Source organism: Ammospiza nelsoni, chromosome 11 (assembly GCF_027579445.1).
Source record: "Ammospiza nelsoni isolate bAmmNel1 chromosome 11, bAmmNel1.pri, whole genome shotgun sequence".
NCBI lineage: Eukaryota > Metazoa > Chordata > Aves > Passeriformes > Passerellidae > Ammospiza > Ammospiza nelsoni.
Window position 1 is genome coordinate 21901850 of NC_080643.1, and position 17754 is coordinate 21919603.

Consider the following 17754-nt stretch of genomic DNA (forward strand, 5'->3'; position numbering starts at 1 on the left):
AATAGGAAAAAAGCAACTTTCGTACAGGAGAGAGGGGTCCGTGCCACCTGGAGCGCAAACTTGGGTAAAAACAAAGATAAATATATAAATAAATAAAAAAAAAATCCAAACAGAAGGCAGTGAGACACCAAATTTGAAGTGTCAGATATGAAAAAGAACAGCTTCACATTTTTATTCTGTTCTAGCATTACCACAGCTGGCACACCAAGGAGCAGACATCGCCCTCAAGCGCAGTGGCCGGAGCAGAACCCGAACGTGTGCTCTGCTCACACGGACCCACAGCCACCTGCAGACACGGTCTGCTAGAATCAACAGCTCCATTACTTGTCCTCACTTATGGAACATGCACGAGCTTGTGATTTAACTAATTATAAAAGCACAACATAGGGAAAGGAAATGAAATCCAGTGTGCTGCTGATCCAGAGGAAAACAGCATTTGGTGCCCATTACAGAATTAAGTCGTCATCTCCAATGACTTTACCACAGGCTGGGGAGGAGAACGGTGAGCGCTGCCTGAAGCTGCTCCCCTGTCCTTGTATACACCTTCCTTAGATCACTCTGTAAATGCTCTACATTACAACGTACACTTCACTACTCCTTGTACAAACACCAACAATTTTACGATCAGTGCATCAAACAAGCATGTCAAACAAACCTCACCTCACAATTCTTATTTCTAAAAGCTTCAGAAGTGAAAATTCAACCCATGAATAAAAACAAAGCATTTACAGCAGAATGAAACTGATGCGGAACATCAACTGTAAACCTGCAATATCTTTGCAAATAAAAAGACCTCCAACTCACAAGCAGATTGTAAATAAAATACACCTTTCAAATAATTGTACATCTCTTTCCAGCTGGGACTGGAAAGCTGAGATTCAAGGCACTGAACTCCTGCATGGTTAGTACAATTTGCTAATTATCAATTCAAGTACAACGATGTTAAGGATCACAAGTGTGAAACGGAACACAAGGAATAAAGTGTCTTCAGCAATGGGACAGAAGCAGGTATTGCCTTGACAACAAATGATCTGTGGTGCCGCTGCCTCACAGTGATGGCTGATGCAGTGCATGGCTGTGCCCCGGGCCCGCCTCATCCCACACAGACCATGGCATGGACAGAGCAAACACTCCAACGTGACGGCATCAAAACCACCGGGACCCAGCGCAGGGTCACCCACGGCAATGCCACCCCCTGACAGGGTCACCCACGGCAAGGCCACCCACTGACAGTGTCACCCGTGTGAAGGACCCCACGGCAGAGTCTCAGTGGGAGGGTCCCCATGGCAGGGTCCCCATGGCAGGGTCCCGTGGCACGGCCCCACGGCAGGGTCCCGTGGCACGGCCCCACGGCAGGGCCCCGCGGCAGGGCCCCGCGCTAGGTCATGCGCAGCCGCGGGCTGGCGGGCCGGGCCGGGCGCTGCAGCGGCCCCGGGTACATGCGCAGGCAGGTCCGGCCCAGCGGCGAGAAGCGCACGATGCCGGGCCCCCGGACCAGCCCCGGCTGCGCCACCGGGCCCGGCCACGGCACTCCGTACACGGGCGAGGGGAACACGGCTCCGTACTGACAGAGAGGCATCACGTACGGCGGCACCGCGCCGGCCAGGGCGGGCCCGGGCACGGGCAGGGATGGCGCAGCTCCAGGAGCTAATCCTGTGGGCATGGGGCAAGCCACTGGAACGGGGCACTTGCTCCCCAGTCCTGTCCTTACCGAACTTACCTACAAAAAGAGAAACACAACAAGTGTTGCTACAGGGCACCGCTCTCCCCGTGGCAGCCCAACGCCGGGCCCTGGGGCAGCTGCGGGCACAGGCTCAGGGGTGCCACCGTGTCCTTGGGCCCTTCCTTTGGGCTCATTTCTTTTTTCCTTTTATACTTTTGTTGGGGGGTTGGGTTTTGCTTTTGTTTTTTAAAGACAGAATATTTGGAATTTAATAGAAAAGGCTGATATGAGGCAGAGAGGAAAGTTACCTCAATATAACCTCATTGTTTAAAAACACAGGAAGCATCATTAAACAAGTGAAAATTAACACCCTCACATGTCCAAAGGAACTCAATGTTAACTTGTGATGAAAGTAAATAAACTTCACTAAATGCAGAATTAACCCAAATCCCATGCTCTATCAGCCAGCCTCAAAAGAACTTAAAAAATTCCAGCCCTTACTTCTGTACAAAATTGTTTCAGGCAGCCGCAGGGAGCTGAGGGTGGCACATCCCTCACGGTGCCTCGCTGCCTGGCGCTGCTGCTGTCGCGCCAGGTGAGGCACAGCCAGTGAGGACACAGCAGGGCTGCTCTGCCTCGCGGGCTGCCAGGACCAATTCCAGGCGGTTTTCTAAAATTCTATTAACATACACTTCAATTATTCAGCTTTGGCATGCGAGGGGCTGAGAAAGATCTTTCCTCCCTCAATATGGGATGAGCTTCCCAAATTACACACTCCATCCTGCATGACACCATGAGAACTGCTGCTACCCCAAATGACTGCAGCATTTCATTACATTTTTCATGTCACAGAATTTACAGCTCCCTGCCAGGGCTCCCACCAGGCCATCTATTTATGGCATAAGGAGAAAAGGGTGTTATTTAATTCTGGGAGTCTCCCAACAATGTGATATTTCACATTCAATTGATAAAACTGGGGTGAAGGTGATATTTCAGGAGAAAAAATGAATATATGTTTAAGGTTGTGTGGGATGCTTACTCCATGCTTGTGATTTTAATTTCTCTTCTCAATTAACAATAAAAATTGCAATGTCCACCAGGACATCCTACTTTGGGGCATTAACTTCTGTTCTAAGGGCAATTTTAGAAAAATACAGGACTACTTGATGCTCTCCCTCACTTCCCTGTCTCTCATTCTCACCTGAAACCCGACTCTGATAGTGAACGTTGAACTGAAGGAGATGCTTCAGGACCATTAATTTAACACCAATAATGTTAGAAACCTCACCAAAATTAACAGAAACCAAAGACCAAGAAACAGAGGAATCAAGGATATATTTTTAAGAGCTGCAGACTTCTGTATGCTGTTATTAGATTATTGTTTTAGCATCCTCAAAATGGTGGTTTCCACTGAACTAAGCACCTGTGAGGAATGCCTACAGACGTTTATGAAAATGCTGCATTTTGGACAATGCTCTCAGGCATGTGTGGGGCTGTTGGGGTGCCCTGTGCAGGGCCAGGAGTTGGACTGTACTAGCAAGAGATTACTGAGATAACTCAGTGGCACTAAAAATGTGAGGTTACATTTTTGCCCTTTTTAAAATTAATTTGAAAAACCTTATTTTCAGCTCTTTTTAAGTCCTGAGAAATCTGACTCATTCCAGTTCTGAACTTTTTCCTTCTCAGCTGAATTCCTCAGCAAAGCAGTGGCTGCATTTAATGCTACGGATGTGTGACCAGAAAAAAACTGTCGTGCCCCAAACCCAACATTATCCATACACATTAAACCTGACAATGTCACGACAAACACACGTTAATGGTTTAACTTTGCTTCTTCTACCTTCCTCCTATGCTTCAAGTGAGCTAAATACACACTTTAGGAGCCATGGCACCTGGTTCTTGCATCTTTCCCTTGGCAGGAGCCTCTTGGGTATGGCCTTTTTTAACTATCACCTTTTTAACCAGTTCTGATGACTCAACACTGATGGAGGCCCACACATCCCATCAAATCCTGCATGGAGATGCTGACTGAAGCATCAGAATTAACATATGCCAGAAAAGCAGCCCCAAAGCTGTGGATTTCCCGGCTCCAGGAAAGCCATAAGACTGCGAGTCCCTTGCAGTGCTGTTCAAAGGGCAGCAGATGGACATTCAGGCAGCGATGAAAGAGGTTTGTGCGTCGCTCTGCTGGGTCACAGCTCAGCCCTGAACAGGACTGGCTCAGCAGCTCAAACAGCCAGGCTGATGTGGGGTGACAGCCAGGGACGTGCCTGTGCCGCACAGTGCCGTGTCCATGGCCAGGGCTTCACCTGAGGAGGAGCCTGAGCTGCTGGGGGTGCCCAGCCCAGCTGAGAGCCCTCGTGGGCTCCTGTCACACCTGCCTGGCCAGCTTTGGCCCTCACAGCATCCCCAGGGCCCCCTGTGCTCAGGAGCCCAGAGCTGCAGGCAGTGCTGAGGGTGGGCTCTCAGGAGAGCAGGATGTGCCGTGTGGGCAGGAAGGGAAGCTCTTCCCCTCCACTAGGCTCCTCTGCTGAAGCTATGAACTCCCTGAGCCAAGAGAGACAGTGGCACCTTCACCTGCCACCCTCACACCTCTGCTCGTGCCACCTCCTCACCTGCACCCAACTCTCCCTGCCCTGACAAAGCTCTGCTCTGAGCACCTGCACATGTCCCTGCAGGCACCAGCCACCAGCTCCTGCTTCCCCCACACCTGCCTTCTCCTGGCAGCTTTTCCTTTGTGGCTGTTTATTCCCCTTCCCCCAAATAATCACACAAACTCATTTAGAAAACAAGAATAATACATACACAGAGAACAACATACCAGAAAACAATGGTAAAAATGGAAAAACTTCACAAGACAAAGACTAGGGTAGTTCAAATATCCCAAATCTGTTGTTTGGACTTGTTATAATTTTTCCTGTGCTCTACCAGGCAAACCTCAAAATGCTACTACCCCCAGTGATACTCACAGCTCCAGTAGTGTCAAACTACACAGCCAAGCACTGGGTGTGACATACCAACACCATAAATACTTCTGGGTTTATATCAGAACAGAGGAAACCAGGTAATTCTGTTGTGAAAGCTGACCATAACTATCACAACCCATTTGAAAAGGCGTGATTTAGACAACTTTCCTTTTGCTGGCTACCCCATTAACATCAGTGTTTTCCTTCTGTATGGATCAGCTATTGCTGAAACAAAACTGAGTCACAGGGCAGACTCAGAGCTGGCTGCCAACATGAGCTGGTAAGGATGATAAAAGAGATGGATATCTCTTTGATCACTTCTGCCCAGTCTGTTGAAATCCCAAAGCTTTTAGGCACTCCTGAAGGAGATGTGTGTGTGCTTTTCCAATTCCCTGGAAAACCTATTCAGACCAAGGCAGTGTTGAATAGTTTCAAATACAGATTCATTTTTTATTATTTTCCCAATCCAGCAGAGAGGAAGGCACAGGGAAGGGGCTATGGCTTGGTTTTGGCACCGTGACCATGTCCAGCCCGGCTGCTCCCGGCAGCACAGCCAAGCCCACGAGTCAGGAAATGCCTGCAGAGGTTCAGGTGCTGCTGAAGGTGTCCAAGCCCCCAGCTCCCATCACCCAGTGACACAGACCTGTGTGTTTTCAGAAACAACCTCACTGTGCACTGGGAACATGTTTCAGCCTTTTTGGAGGTGATGTTTTTCCTGTAAAACCTGTGGAACTACACACAGCATGGAGAATAGAAAACATTTTTGCAAGCCCTTCATTCTCAGGCATCTCCAAATAGTGTCTTTAGGTACACAATATTCAGTATTCTTTGCACAGAAGGCAGCTCATATTCCTAAACATATTTCTTGACTAATGCTAACCAAAATACCTGTAAAAATTATTATTTCACCATATCTTCCCAAAGATCACATTGAGTAATCACTCAGGGAGTTTGACCTCGGTTCTAATATTTCCTGCTGCATTTCAAACTGCTGCTGCTGAGAATCTACCTGCATTTACATGCTTCATAAAACCATTTGAAAAGGTACATTTCAATGCTCCTGTGACACAAATGGATGAAGGCTCCTCCTCCTATGAAAGGTCTCCCCCAGATTTCTAATATGATCAACCAGGATTTGCAGGCAAATGGACTGGTAACTTCCACAGAAACAAAGCAGAATGTGAAGTTTTCCTTTACATGCCAATTACATTATTGCTGTCAACACTTCTGATGGCAGAGGATGAAAAGAAAACCACTCACTCTTATTTAACACACTACCAGTTTCTCTTCTATTTCCAGCCTTAAAGAGTAGCTTTCACTTAGTTAAAAAAGAATATATTTTATTCACAGCAAACAATTTGCTGCTAGTGGCAAAAGGAGTCTTGAGTAAAAAAGAGAAAACTCAGGGAAGTGAGTTCTCTGTTCCAGGGGGAAAGAGAAGACTTTGAATCAGCCACACAACTGCCCTGTGTATTTATAACAGTAGGTGAACAGCAAGAGAAAATTTTAAAGTAAAAAATGTATTTTTCTATTTAAATGTATAGATAACATTTTGTGGTTTTTTATTTGTTTGTTTGTTTAATGTATTTTTCATTGTGGGACAACTCCGTTTACTCCTACTCCTGTATGAAATCCTTTAGGGAGGAATTTCTCTTTACAATAATGCCCAGAGACAAGGCAGAAGTGAAAGTACAAATCCTGCCACCCCCAGCCCCTCATTTGTGACTATCACAAGGGACCACTTTTCCCAAAACAACAACAGCTTTTCCCAAAACTAAGCCCATGTGAGACAGCCCACCCTAAAAACTCTGTACTAGTTTGTTCCAGTTAAGAAAAAAAAACAACAAAAACACAAAAAGCATAAGAATCACCTTGTTTCCTACTTATCCAGCCTTTATTTTCAACATAAAACCTTATAACCTTCTCTGATGGGCTGGAAATCTGCTTAATGCTCCTTATTCTTTTCTTGCAAAGGCATTTTTGATCAAAAGAGGCGACAAAAGATGGTGTTACCAGATGAACTGAAGAAGTACATCCTGAGCTTCAGATTCTCTCTCTCTCTTGGAAAGCTATTTTTCCATCCTTTATGTGATTTCCCAAGTTCTTTTTGTCTCTCCAGTTGACTCAGCTGTGATTCACCACATGGCCATCTCCCCATGGAGCTCATCCCTCCGACACACAGGTTATTTGTCCAGCTGTCCACACTAGGAGTTCTCTCATGCTGCTCCCTTCCTCCTCCTTTGGCTATTTCTCTCCAACACCATGCAGCCTTCTTCTCCCTCAACTTCAATTTCCCAGTTAGGGCCAATTTCAGAGGGTACAAACAGCAAAACAATGTTGAACTCCCAAACCAACCCCTGTCAAACTCTTGTATATCATACCTGCCACCTGCAGCATCCTGTGCCATCTTTGTGGCCAAAACACTCAACAAAAATACAGCAGCAGTGTTTGCCATCTGCCCTTGCATCTCTGCTGCAGCCAGCACGGTCCTCACAAGGACTTCATGCCCCAAACCACCCCAGGTCTCACCCACCCCAGGGCTCCAGCTGATGCCACTCCTCCACACAACAAGGAACAATGCAAAATGAAGAGCAGGGAATCCCAGCCTCTCCATGCTCCCAGTAAATCACCTCCAAAAAACTTCAGTCAGCTCTGCTGACTCCCTGGAACAACTGCCATGGTTGAGAAAGACACAAACCCTCCAAGACACAGTCTACTGAGATGGGGACATTCCTGTTGCTCTCACAGTGACACACTGCCTTCTCCACAGGCTTCGAGACAGAGACACCAAAACTGCAGGAGGTAAAATTAACCCTAAATTGATAGTGACAGATGATTTAAATATGTAAAATAACCACTCATTTCTCCAGAGATACAGGTGGGCAAAACATCCACATCTAATACTTCAAACTTCTGCAGCGGTCTCAGGGGAAAGATGCTGCAAAAAGTGCATCAAAAGAAAGTGAGAAGTGACTTAACAAAATCTGTGCCCTCCCCACCTCGTTATGGAAATCTTTAGTTTGGGTTTACTAGCACCAACTTTAACTTATTTTATGAAAACTCTTAGGGTGTTAAGTAGACATTGTTTACTCCTGAGCTGGTTAAAGCATTACTGAGCAAAAGGATTATTTACTGACTCAGGAAGCAGCAGGTACCAAAGCAGATGCACTGCTGAGGTTCTTGCTTTGGTACATTTCACCTCACCAACAACTACAGAGCTACTACTGCTACAGGACTTTTTCCTTCTACATCCCAAAAAGGCAGTGGTTTGCTATCCAGATCTAGTTCTCTTGCTTTTAGGGGATTACAAAACAGCTCCTCACTGTTATTTTCCTCTATTTTAGCTCAATTTGCAGTCTTCCAAGAAAATGAACCCAGCAAAAATCACTAGTCACATTACTAGTCAAATTACTCTCCAACTAGTGAGGAGATTTGGAAACCCAGACCAGGGTGGGCCAGAATGGTGAACTAGGATTCTGGACGTGTGCTCATTTCTTGCTGTGCTGCCTCTGTGTCAGCCCTCAGCAGCACTGAATGCAGACATGATGCACCTGCAATGGCTTTTTCCTGCTGCTGAGAACAGAAAGGGACCAATGGGGGCTTTCCAGTTCCTTATTTGTTGTAGGATACTTTGACAGCATTTCTGAGGATGGTATTGTCCAACAAGCAAGGGTCAGCACCCTCCCAGCTGTCCTCTCTCCCAGCACAGAACTCACTCCAACTCCACTCAAACAATGGCTCCCACCCACAGAGCCACCAGTCCCTGTTCCGAGGAAAGTTAATATTAAAGACCAAAAAGAAAACTTTACTAATAGTTGAAACTGAAGTTGAGCAACAGATGATAACGATTGGAGTATTGCTCTGCATCGCTGTTAATAAGCAGTTTGGAATTTTAAAATATATATTTATATATATATTGCTGCCCATATATCCCTTAAGATTATTCCAAAGGACAATTAAAAAAAATTGATTTAGTACTGAATGAAAAGAGCTGGACATTTATGGAAAGCATTTATCTGGAGTAATTTTAGTCTATGTCCTCCTCCACATCTGAGTTCTGCAAAGGCTGTCAGACACATAGCAAAAGGTATGTCCTTCAAGGAGGGCCACTTACTCCACATGTCTCATTCTGCATTTGCATGGGGTTAGCCTTTGGCTCCATGTCTTGCCTTTTTTGGTTCTGCTTCAGTTGGTTTAAAGAAGGTTTTGTCTGTGCAGCTCCAACAGTTTTGCTCGTCCACTGGTCCACCAGCTTGTGCAGGTCATCTGTGAACGTCCCTTTCTTGTTGTTACTGTTGTTGGCCTGAACCTGCAGCGTCGACTGCGGGAGGGGCTCAGGACACGTCACCAGGCTGTTGGTCGAGGATCCTGGAAAATCACACAGAGAGCTGAGATGGTGTCTCTGCCTTATCCCTGCAGCTCAAACCCCTTCTCACCTACTGCCACTCCAGTGGTGGCTTTTCGGATTTCTAACCCTCCCCCTCCTGGCTGCAGAACACCTTTGCTTAAAGAAATGGTCCAAGTCCAATGGGTTTGCATTTTCTATCACATCATGTTACCTTGGCTGTTAATTTGTCTTGGGTGAAATTAGAGACAGGGACTGAAGCCAGGAATGCAGCCCCATAAAGCTGACATCCCATACAACATCTCCTCAGACACTACCATAAGGGAGAGGGAGGTGGGATTATTGCTAACATTGCAAGCATTTATAAAATTAATTTACCATTTATTTCACTTGCCTAAGTTTACTGTCCTCCTGGAAAAATGTTATTGTCACAGAGGTAACAGGCAGGGCTGGTTCCTGCTCCTCTGGGAGCCCACCACCTCTCTCGATGATGCAAGGACCATTCACATGGCTATTTGTGTATTTTGGGGGAAAAAACCCCATCAGGACCATGAAAGTATAGAAGAGAGAGGAGAGAGGCTGTAGTGGGCAGGGTGACCGTTTGAGACAAAGATAGAGAACTTTTGGTATAGATAAAAGCAGTCAGGAAGAGTACTGATAGAGATTTAATTCTGTATGTTCACTTCTTCCTAGAAGAACTAGTAAAAAAAAAAAAATCTGCCCTTTTTCTGCTTAGTGACTACAAGTCTGACACAGCAAGCTCAACAGGGGACTGCAACTGAAGGAGTCTGAGTTTGACCTAAGCAGAAAATGTAAAGTAACTTCTCAGCTAACATACTTGAGACAGCTAAAGTTTGGAAATAAAGACCATCTCTCCAAGCAAAAAGTTCATAGAACTGTGGTAAAATGATTGTATAAGCAAACATGAACATGGCATATTTTCTCTGTTAATCAGTTACCAGCCAATGAAACCAAGTACACTAATTAGTCCTAGAGTTATATAAAGTACATTAATAACCTTTAAATGATCATGCATTCAACCTGCAATGTCACTTCTAAGTGAATACTGCTCAATTCCTTTTCCTTCACTTGGGGTAAAAGTGAGAAAAGTAAGGATTTTTAGAAGAAAGCTCTTCAATTGGTGTTTAATATTTCATGCAGCTCAAGGGGGCTGGAGTGGTTTTAAGCTATCAGTTCCTCCAGCAGAGAGCTGCAGTCATACAGAGGTGTGTATTTAGAGACAGACACTGGACCCAGTTCCCTGGCCGCATGCGTGCACAGTCTCACACACAGAACACCACGACTCTCTTGCAGCATGCAAGGTTCCCAAGACATCACAGCACATGCATTACTCTCAAAGTATCACCACTTATAGCCTAGCTTCTGGTAAGTGCATCAGCTCTAGTTATTAATCAATTAGCTTTTAGTAAAAAACAATAATAAAAAAGCAAAGAACATCCCATGCCATGAAGGAAATACTGAGAAACAAAAACGGGATAGTTACTACTACTGTGATCTTTGCCTAGACATAGTCGTTTCAAGGTGGACCCTACAAGGTAAAACAATACAAGACACACAGAATTAGGTAAGACTAAACACAACAAATCAGACGGACAAGCTTCTGTACTTTTAAGCAATCAGAAAGTAGTTATTATGCAAGAAAGGACAGACAAAGTCAGCAGTTCAGGTGAGTAAAGGAAGCCTAAATAACTCAAACCTTTCTTAATGTGCAGCCATTCAAAAGCTTTGGGAAGTACCACAACATGCCAAAAGCAAGGGCTCATGACTTAAAGATGCATTTGTTTGGTTTTTTTTGGTTGGTTGGTTTTAATTTTTTTTTAAATTGATTTTATTTTCCTTTTTTTTTTTTTTTTTTCCCAAATTGCCTTGGCTTCCTAATAGAAGGTTTTGATTTGTTTCCTATTAATGCAGGAAATAATGTCAATTTAATTTGTGATTGGAGGCCAAAAATTCTTTCAGGAACAAGTCAAGCTAGTCTGGCTGCAAAGACAAACCATAAAACAACCCTAAAAATCTTGTTTTACAAGTCCAAAAAGATACATTGTTCTGCAGGTCTGAGGCCAATCGTTTCCAAATAGTTTATTTATAGGATTTGTGTCTAAATGTGAGACTCTGAACTTCAATTGAATGGAACTGTGAATGAGTTTCCCTTATGCCTTGTCCGAGTGCAGAAAAATAATCCGTCAGGGTAGCCGAGTTTTAATTTAACTAAACTACTTGTTTTTTTCATTATTGTCTCGTTCCATCATTCATCATGATTTTACAGCCTGTAGATAGATAGCAGAGTGCCAGAAGTGTGCCGAGACCCCGGCTCGACTGTCAGATCTTGCCAGACATTGGCACCGTTGCTATTTGGGTGCCAAAATTTCCTGAAAGGTATTTTGGACTTGATAAGAAGAATATTGTTATGGGATGGGGGGAGATGAGTGTCTGACATGGGCTATGGTGGGTTCATTGGGAAGAAGCACTTGAAACCATGAGCAAAATCAGACTGGGGCAAAAAAAGTAAGATAGAGGATGATGTGCTTTTTCTCTAGAATAAACAGTGGTGTAACATTTTGTTACTGTGCCAGAAATGCAGCTTTAAACTCAGAGATTGCAGGTCCAGGCTGACACAGGCCCTGAATGAGTCTTCAGAGGAGAAGGAAGCGATTTCAGTCAGAGACTGAGGAAGAGAAAGTAAAGAAACAAGGGAGGGAGGAAGTAAGGGAGAAGAGATGTTTGTGCTTAGATATGGGTGGCATGAGGAACAGAGGACTGCTCTGAATGAATTTCTTATTATTTCATATAGTTCATATGGATTTCTATCCTGAGAAAATCAGGACGTGACTACTACAACACAAGCATGACCAAGTTCAGTTCTCATTTCAAAGCCCAGATAGCAAGCACAGTCACATTCACAACTCAACCATCTGTCTTGTATTCTTTTATCTTTTGCTCTCTTTTCCCCCAGATATACCTTACCTTGCCTATCCCAAAGTAAGCTACCAATTCCCACAATAGAAACAAGTGCCCACAGCAGCAATCCTAGAGGCTATTTCCTGCAGCAACAGGCACTTCTCAGCACAACAGGAATGCAAATGGAAAGCACCTGCCTGCGAGAAATAAAAGCAGGCAGCTGACTGCAGGACGTGCTCGAAATCACCTTCATTGCCAACCCCTCTGCTTCCTGCACAGCCAGGCACAGGTTTCCAAGCACCTCAGGTGCCAAACCCGACCTGGGGAAGTGACGGAAGTGGCAATACTCAACACACTCACGAAACACCTGCATGAGGGGCTCCAGCTCTGAGGAAAATATCACAGGAGACTCAGGCACTGGGAAGAGAGCTGCTCCTTCCAGCAGCATCACTCCAGTGTGGGGCTTGGGAGATGGGAAACATTCCCAAGCGGTGAGACTGCCTCAAGCAGGGACTGACAGTTATCAGCCATGGTTGGTTATGAACTCAAATTCAATTAAAAATTCACTTTGTAGATCTAATTCACCCAATTAATTGTATTACTGCTAAAATTAACATGTTTAAGAACAGTAAAGTTAAGGAGATGAATCATAATTAAGATTTAATGTAAGATTGTGAAAGTTCAGCAGAGCATTTTACTTCCAATTCCAGATCTCTTATCTGAGGAATTACATAGCTATTATACAGAACAGAAAAAATCCACTGTCCCATATTTGCACTAACAGCTGCCAAAAAGCTGGAAAGCTACAAAAAAATGGAAATGGCAATAAACTGCTAGACCATTTCCATAATTGCATATGCACATACAGTATATGAATTGCTACAAACCTGGCAAAAAATTGCATTACACAAGATTCCAAGCCTAAGCCAAATGGAGCTTTGAAAATTCTACTCACAATCAGTGAAAAGTCTTCCCTAAGGCACCCTTGCAGTTTAGCCCAGGCAAAATTATGCAAAATAATTTTTTTCAGGATAAAATTATGCCAAAGCCCATCAAAAATATTTTATCTCATGAAAAATACAAAGGTGAAGTCAATATTGGACATGGATCAAAATGTCCTGCAGAACACTGTGAAAGTGTTCGAGTCTGATGGATCTTGTAACCAGAGCAAGGTCCTTGTGATACTGTCTTTAATCCGTCTGAATATTTATTTTTAAAGTTGCCAACTTTTCTGCCAGTGCAGCAGGTGTCCTGCTGGCATACCCCACCTTGCCAAAGGGCTGGTTTTCCTTAACCAAACACACGGATTCGGAGCATTTCTGAAAATGCATCACAGTGTTTCCCAACAGCTCTCAAACAAAAAAAATACCAGGGAAACCTTGACTAATGGAATAGACCCAGAACTCCGTACTGTCTGGAGGTGCCCAGAGCTGCTGGCACTGGGCAGTCATGTCCCAGCCCTGTACAACTGCACAGAGGATGGAATCCTACCTGCAATGGTTTGGCTTGGAAGGGACTTTAAAGCCCATCCAGCTCCATCCCCTGCCATGGCCATGGGCATGGACACCTTCCACTATCCCAAGTGCTCCAAGCCCCATCCAGCCTGTCCTGGGACACTTCCAGGGATGGGCTATGGATGCTAACATGTTTAGCACTTAATGCAAATGCTTGCCTTTGCCTGCCTGCTGGGTGCACTGATGTCTCTTGCAGAGGGAAAGGAAGACGAGCCAGCTGGTATTGCCAACATCACCACCTTCAAATAACAGAATCAAAGGATGGTTTACGTTGGAAGATCGTGAAAGCACATCCTTTCCCAAACCCCTGCCACGGGCAGGGACACCTTCCACTAGACCAGGCTGCTCCAAGCTCCATCCAACCTGGCCTTCCTTGAGCACTGTTTTTCCTGAGGCTCCAGACACAGCTGCTCTGGATCCCAGCTCCACAGAACATCCTACTGTCCGTCCTGCCCACCGCTGTCCCAGCCCCAGGCACCCTGGGGAAGGACAGGAATGCACACAGCCCCGGTCCTGCACTCACACACACATCCCACCTGCTGGGCTCACAGGAAAACAAGCTGGAATAGCCTCCTGCCCCACCAAACCTGCCCACAGCTCAGCCATGGGCACCTGCCAAGCTCCCCAGGTGAGAGGCACCTCAGGTGAGAGGCTCCTCTGGCAGCCAAGCTGTGCTCCAGGACTGGGACCCTCAGGGGTGACCTAGGGTTGCAGTGTCACGTCAAGTGCCTGAACTGCACCCATCTCCTGGCGTGACTCAGGGATGGGGGAGGCCAAACCCTGAGAGAGCACACGGGCTGAGAACAGAAAGCAATTAGTCATGCTGAGTTATTTAAGCATGAGGAAACTTCACGATTCAAAGGATTTACATATTCCCTTGGTTTCACTCACAACATCCATGCACCCAAACATTTTTAATACACAGATTTTTATTGCCAGACCTTTTGCATCCTATTGAATAGTAATTCCATGGAAGATTAATGAAGCATCTTCTGGGAATTACACGTGCAGAAGAAGAAATTACTGTGGCCACTATAAAACCAAACAGGAATATTTGGGAGCTGAGAATTCTCCTCAGGTTCTCAAGAAAAAATCCCTAAATGCAAAATTGTCTCACGACATCACCAGTCATGAAAAGCTTACATGATAATAAATTCTGTAAACGTCAGTCATCTGAGTGTTTGTGCTTTCAGGGAGCTCAAACAAAAAAGTTTTGAGATTATTTCTTAAAATACTGTTTATTCATAAAATCAGGAGGAGTGTATTGGAGTGGTCTTGTGCCTTTGACGTGACCCATTTGGATAGCAATGAGCAGTGCAGAACTCCAAGGGGAGATCTGATACTCCTGTAAACCCATAGTTATTTAACCAAACACTTTCTCAAAAATGTTATCAGCCCTTCTAAGGTTTTATGTAAGTGGCCTATAGTACCTGTTCAGCACAACATATCTTTATTGTACAAGCAAAATCCGTTTGCCTAAAAAGCAGCATCTACAATTGGGTAAAAAAGTCTGATTTTTTTCATTAAATAGCTTGATATTGTTTGGTGGAGTTGCCAATTACTTCGTAAGTCAGACAAATAGGGTACAAAAAGAAGGTGCACAGTTATTTGAGACAAAACTCCTAACAATCCATTTCCAAGTATCATCTGAATATCTGATATTGCTTTTTACTTATTTATGCTTTGATGAACTGCTAATTGACTTCATCTCTGAGGTCACATAAGGTCATAAGAAAATAAACTGAGTCAAGTGCTTCAGCCAGATCAGATGACACAAAAAGTTGATGGGATTCTCCCTTAGAGTAACCAGATCTTCCTGCGCCTTATGATTCCATTAAAAAATCGCTCACTTAAAGTAATTAAAGTGACTGCATGGGGAAAAGCCCACCTGGGACAGAGATTTGGAAAGAACTAGCTGGAGCACTGTTGTCTCAGCATTTCCACATGCAAAGAGCGGGGAAAAAATTAAAGAAAATAGAGTGGATATAAACAGTACTGTATATCGAGTTAATACAGCCCTTGTATGGAAGTTATACCCTCCAGTGACCTTCTAGAATTGTATCAGCTTGCTACATGCATGTCTTCAGAGTCCAAACATGTGTGAAAGAGACCATTCGTCTACAGAAGGATGGATTTCGTTTTGTTGTCGCTGGAACCGGGACAGCAGACATGTATATTTGCCACATTGCAAATAAAATTACTTCAACAGAAATCACATAAAGTACAAAAGCTTTGATAACTCCAGGGTAAAATTTACCATCAGGCTATATATAATAAATGATGAGATCTTCCACACATGCTTTTGGTGCCCAGGCATGAGCCAAAAGCAGTGCAAAAAAAGCTTTCACATGAAAAATTAATATAAATAAGGTGTGTTCATGATGATTACTTAAAAGAAAGAGAAAAAGAAAGAAAAGATGGTTGAGAAAAAGGGGCATCCTGCCAAACATATTAGAGATTTAAATCATGGAATTGGAAAAAGGGGGTAAAAGAAAGATGGACTGTGATAAAATACAAAAGAACAAATACAAACAGATGGACAAAGACACAGGTCCACTGAGGAATCTGGTACGAGGTTTGCTACTAGATTTATAGGTCACTCTCTCAGACGTTTGGTGGAAAACCGTCCAGCCTGTAAATGAATATAAAGGGAAGAAAACAAAGACACTTATAAAGTACAAGTAGCTGTGATCAGATGTCCTAAACCATCAGTCAAATCAGCTTTGTTAGTTAAACCTCCACATCTCCCCCTTAACTTTGCCAAAGAGGAGCAAGTTCACTGACCATACACAAAGGATGCAATAACAGCAGAAGAGGACAGATAGATATTTTGTAGATTAGTTTGGCAGGATGTGCAATGAGAGGAAGGTATTTTAATCATCATTGGAACTTCCCATATGCATGGCAACAAGATCAGTCAAAGCCTATGAGGGGGGCAATACACAGAGGTCTCAGAACTGGGGTCATGGGAGCACAGTCCTGTGGCTGGGCCTCCAAAATTATGCACAAAGTGAACCCCTCATAGAAAGGAAATATAACTTGGTCCCCTGGGATTGGTTTTCTTTTAATTTCATTTTTATTTTCTCTCATGCCCAAGACCGTTTGGTAGTTTATAATGAGGAACTTGGGGTCTACTGTAATCAAGGGGCTAAAAAAATGAAACAAAGCAAACACTCTCCTAGCCTTTTGTATCTTTGTTTTCCATTCATTTTTTCTCACAAATCTGTAAGGCAGACTCCAGAGAAGGTATTAAGATAGAGCCACTGCTGGCAAAGTTGAAAGGTATTTCTTTCCTAAGAATTAGGGATGTCTTGGGGCATGCCTTCTCGAGTGCTGGTAACACTCGGCAAGATACTTAAGTTTTGCTCTTCTGACAATACTGCAATGCTCTTTTTAAAGGTAAGCCAGTAATTTGGATTGCCAAAGGTTCACATTCCTCTATCACTCCTAAAAAGTTCCAGCCTAAGGGAAGGGAACTAATTTCAGCACGTGCTGGAAGAGACACAAAAGAGGCAGCAGGAAGAATCACCTTGGCCAGCGCCTGCGTTGGCGTCGGCGGCGTCGGGGCCCAGGCCGGAGCAGATGTCGGAGGACAGAGAGGCTTTGACAGAGCAGGGCTGCTGGGTCTGCACAGCCTTGCCCGGGGCGGGCGCTGCGCCGGCCGGCACCGTGGCGGCTGCGGGGAACCCGGGCTGTGAGTTACTGCTTTCTCTGTGGGGCGAGTCTTTAGAGTCTGAGAGGTTACCTGAAAGAGCAAACAAACACAACACATGCCGTGGCAAAAGCTAGGAAAACTCTGAATAAAAAATCCCTGCCTGAAAATAATCCGTATCTTGACCCCAAGAGGAACAGCCGTTCGCTATTCTGATGCACTGGATGGAGCACATGCTTTGGGGAGAGCCTGCACCAGAAAATAACCCACATCTCCTATCACTGAGCCTGTTTCTCCAAGAAGCTCCTGGAGCAGGTTTGATTTTTACAGTTTCTCCTCTGTGTTTTCAGGAGCCTCAGAAGGAGCACTGCTGGAATGAAGAGAGAGCTGCTGGGGTGCTGAGGAGGAGGATGAACACACACAATGACAAAGCAGGACACAGAGATCTGCTCTCCCACACCAAAGGTGAAATTAGGCAAATGGAGAAGAATAAAAGTTGCAGCAAAAATACAAGGAACTTTTTATTTATAGCTATTTGAGTATAATTGTCATGGCCACTTTCAGATTTTTCAACAGATAAATTCATGTAGCACATGACTGCAAAAGTATTTTGGTTTTTAAGCCGCTTTACCTGAGATATTTGTGTAGACAAAAGTACAGATAAAAACATTTATCTAGATATCTACAGATAAGTA

At 44.4% G+C, this 17754-nt stretch overlaps 1 protein-coding gene across 1 annotated transcript in view; it reads right to left on the reverse strand.

The window, feature by feature from the left end:
• WNK2 (WNK lysine deficient protein kinase 2) overlaps window positions 1–17754 on the reverse strand; it is a 93004-nt gene that overhangs the window by 6446 nt on the left and 68804 nt on the right. The window contains exons 25-28 of the mRNA XM_059480071.1: window positions 16937–17152; window positions 15941–16039; window positions 10479–10523; window positions 8744–8997 (exon numbers count right to left, since the gene is read on the reverse strand). Coding sequence (XP_059336054.1) covers window positions 8744–8997; window positions 10479–10523; window positions 15941–16039; window positions 16937–17152 — 614 coding nt within the window. The remainder of the gene's footprint in view (window positions 1–8743; window positions 8998–10478; window positions 10524–15940; window positions 16040–16936; window positions 17153–17754) is intronic.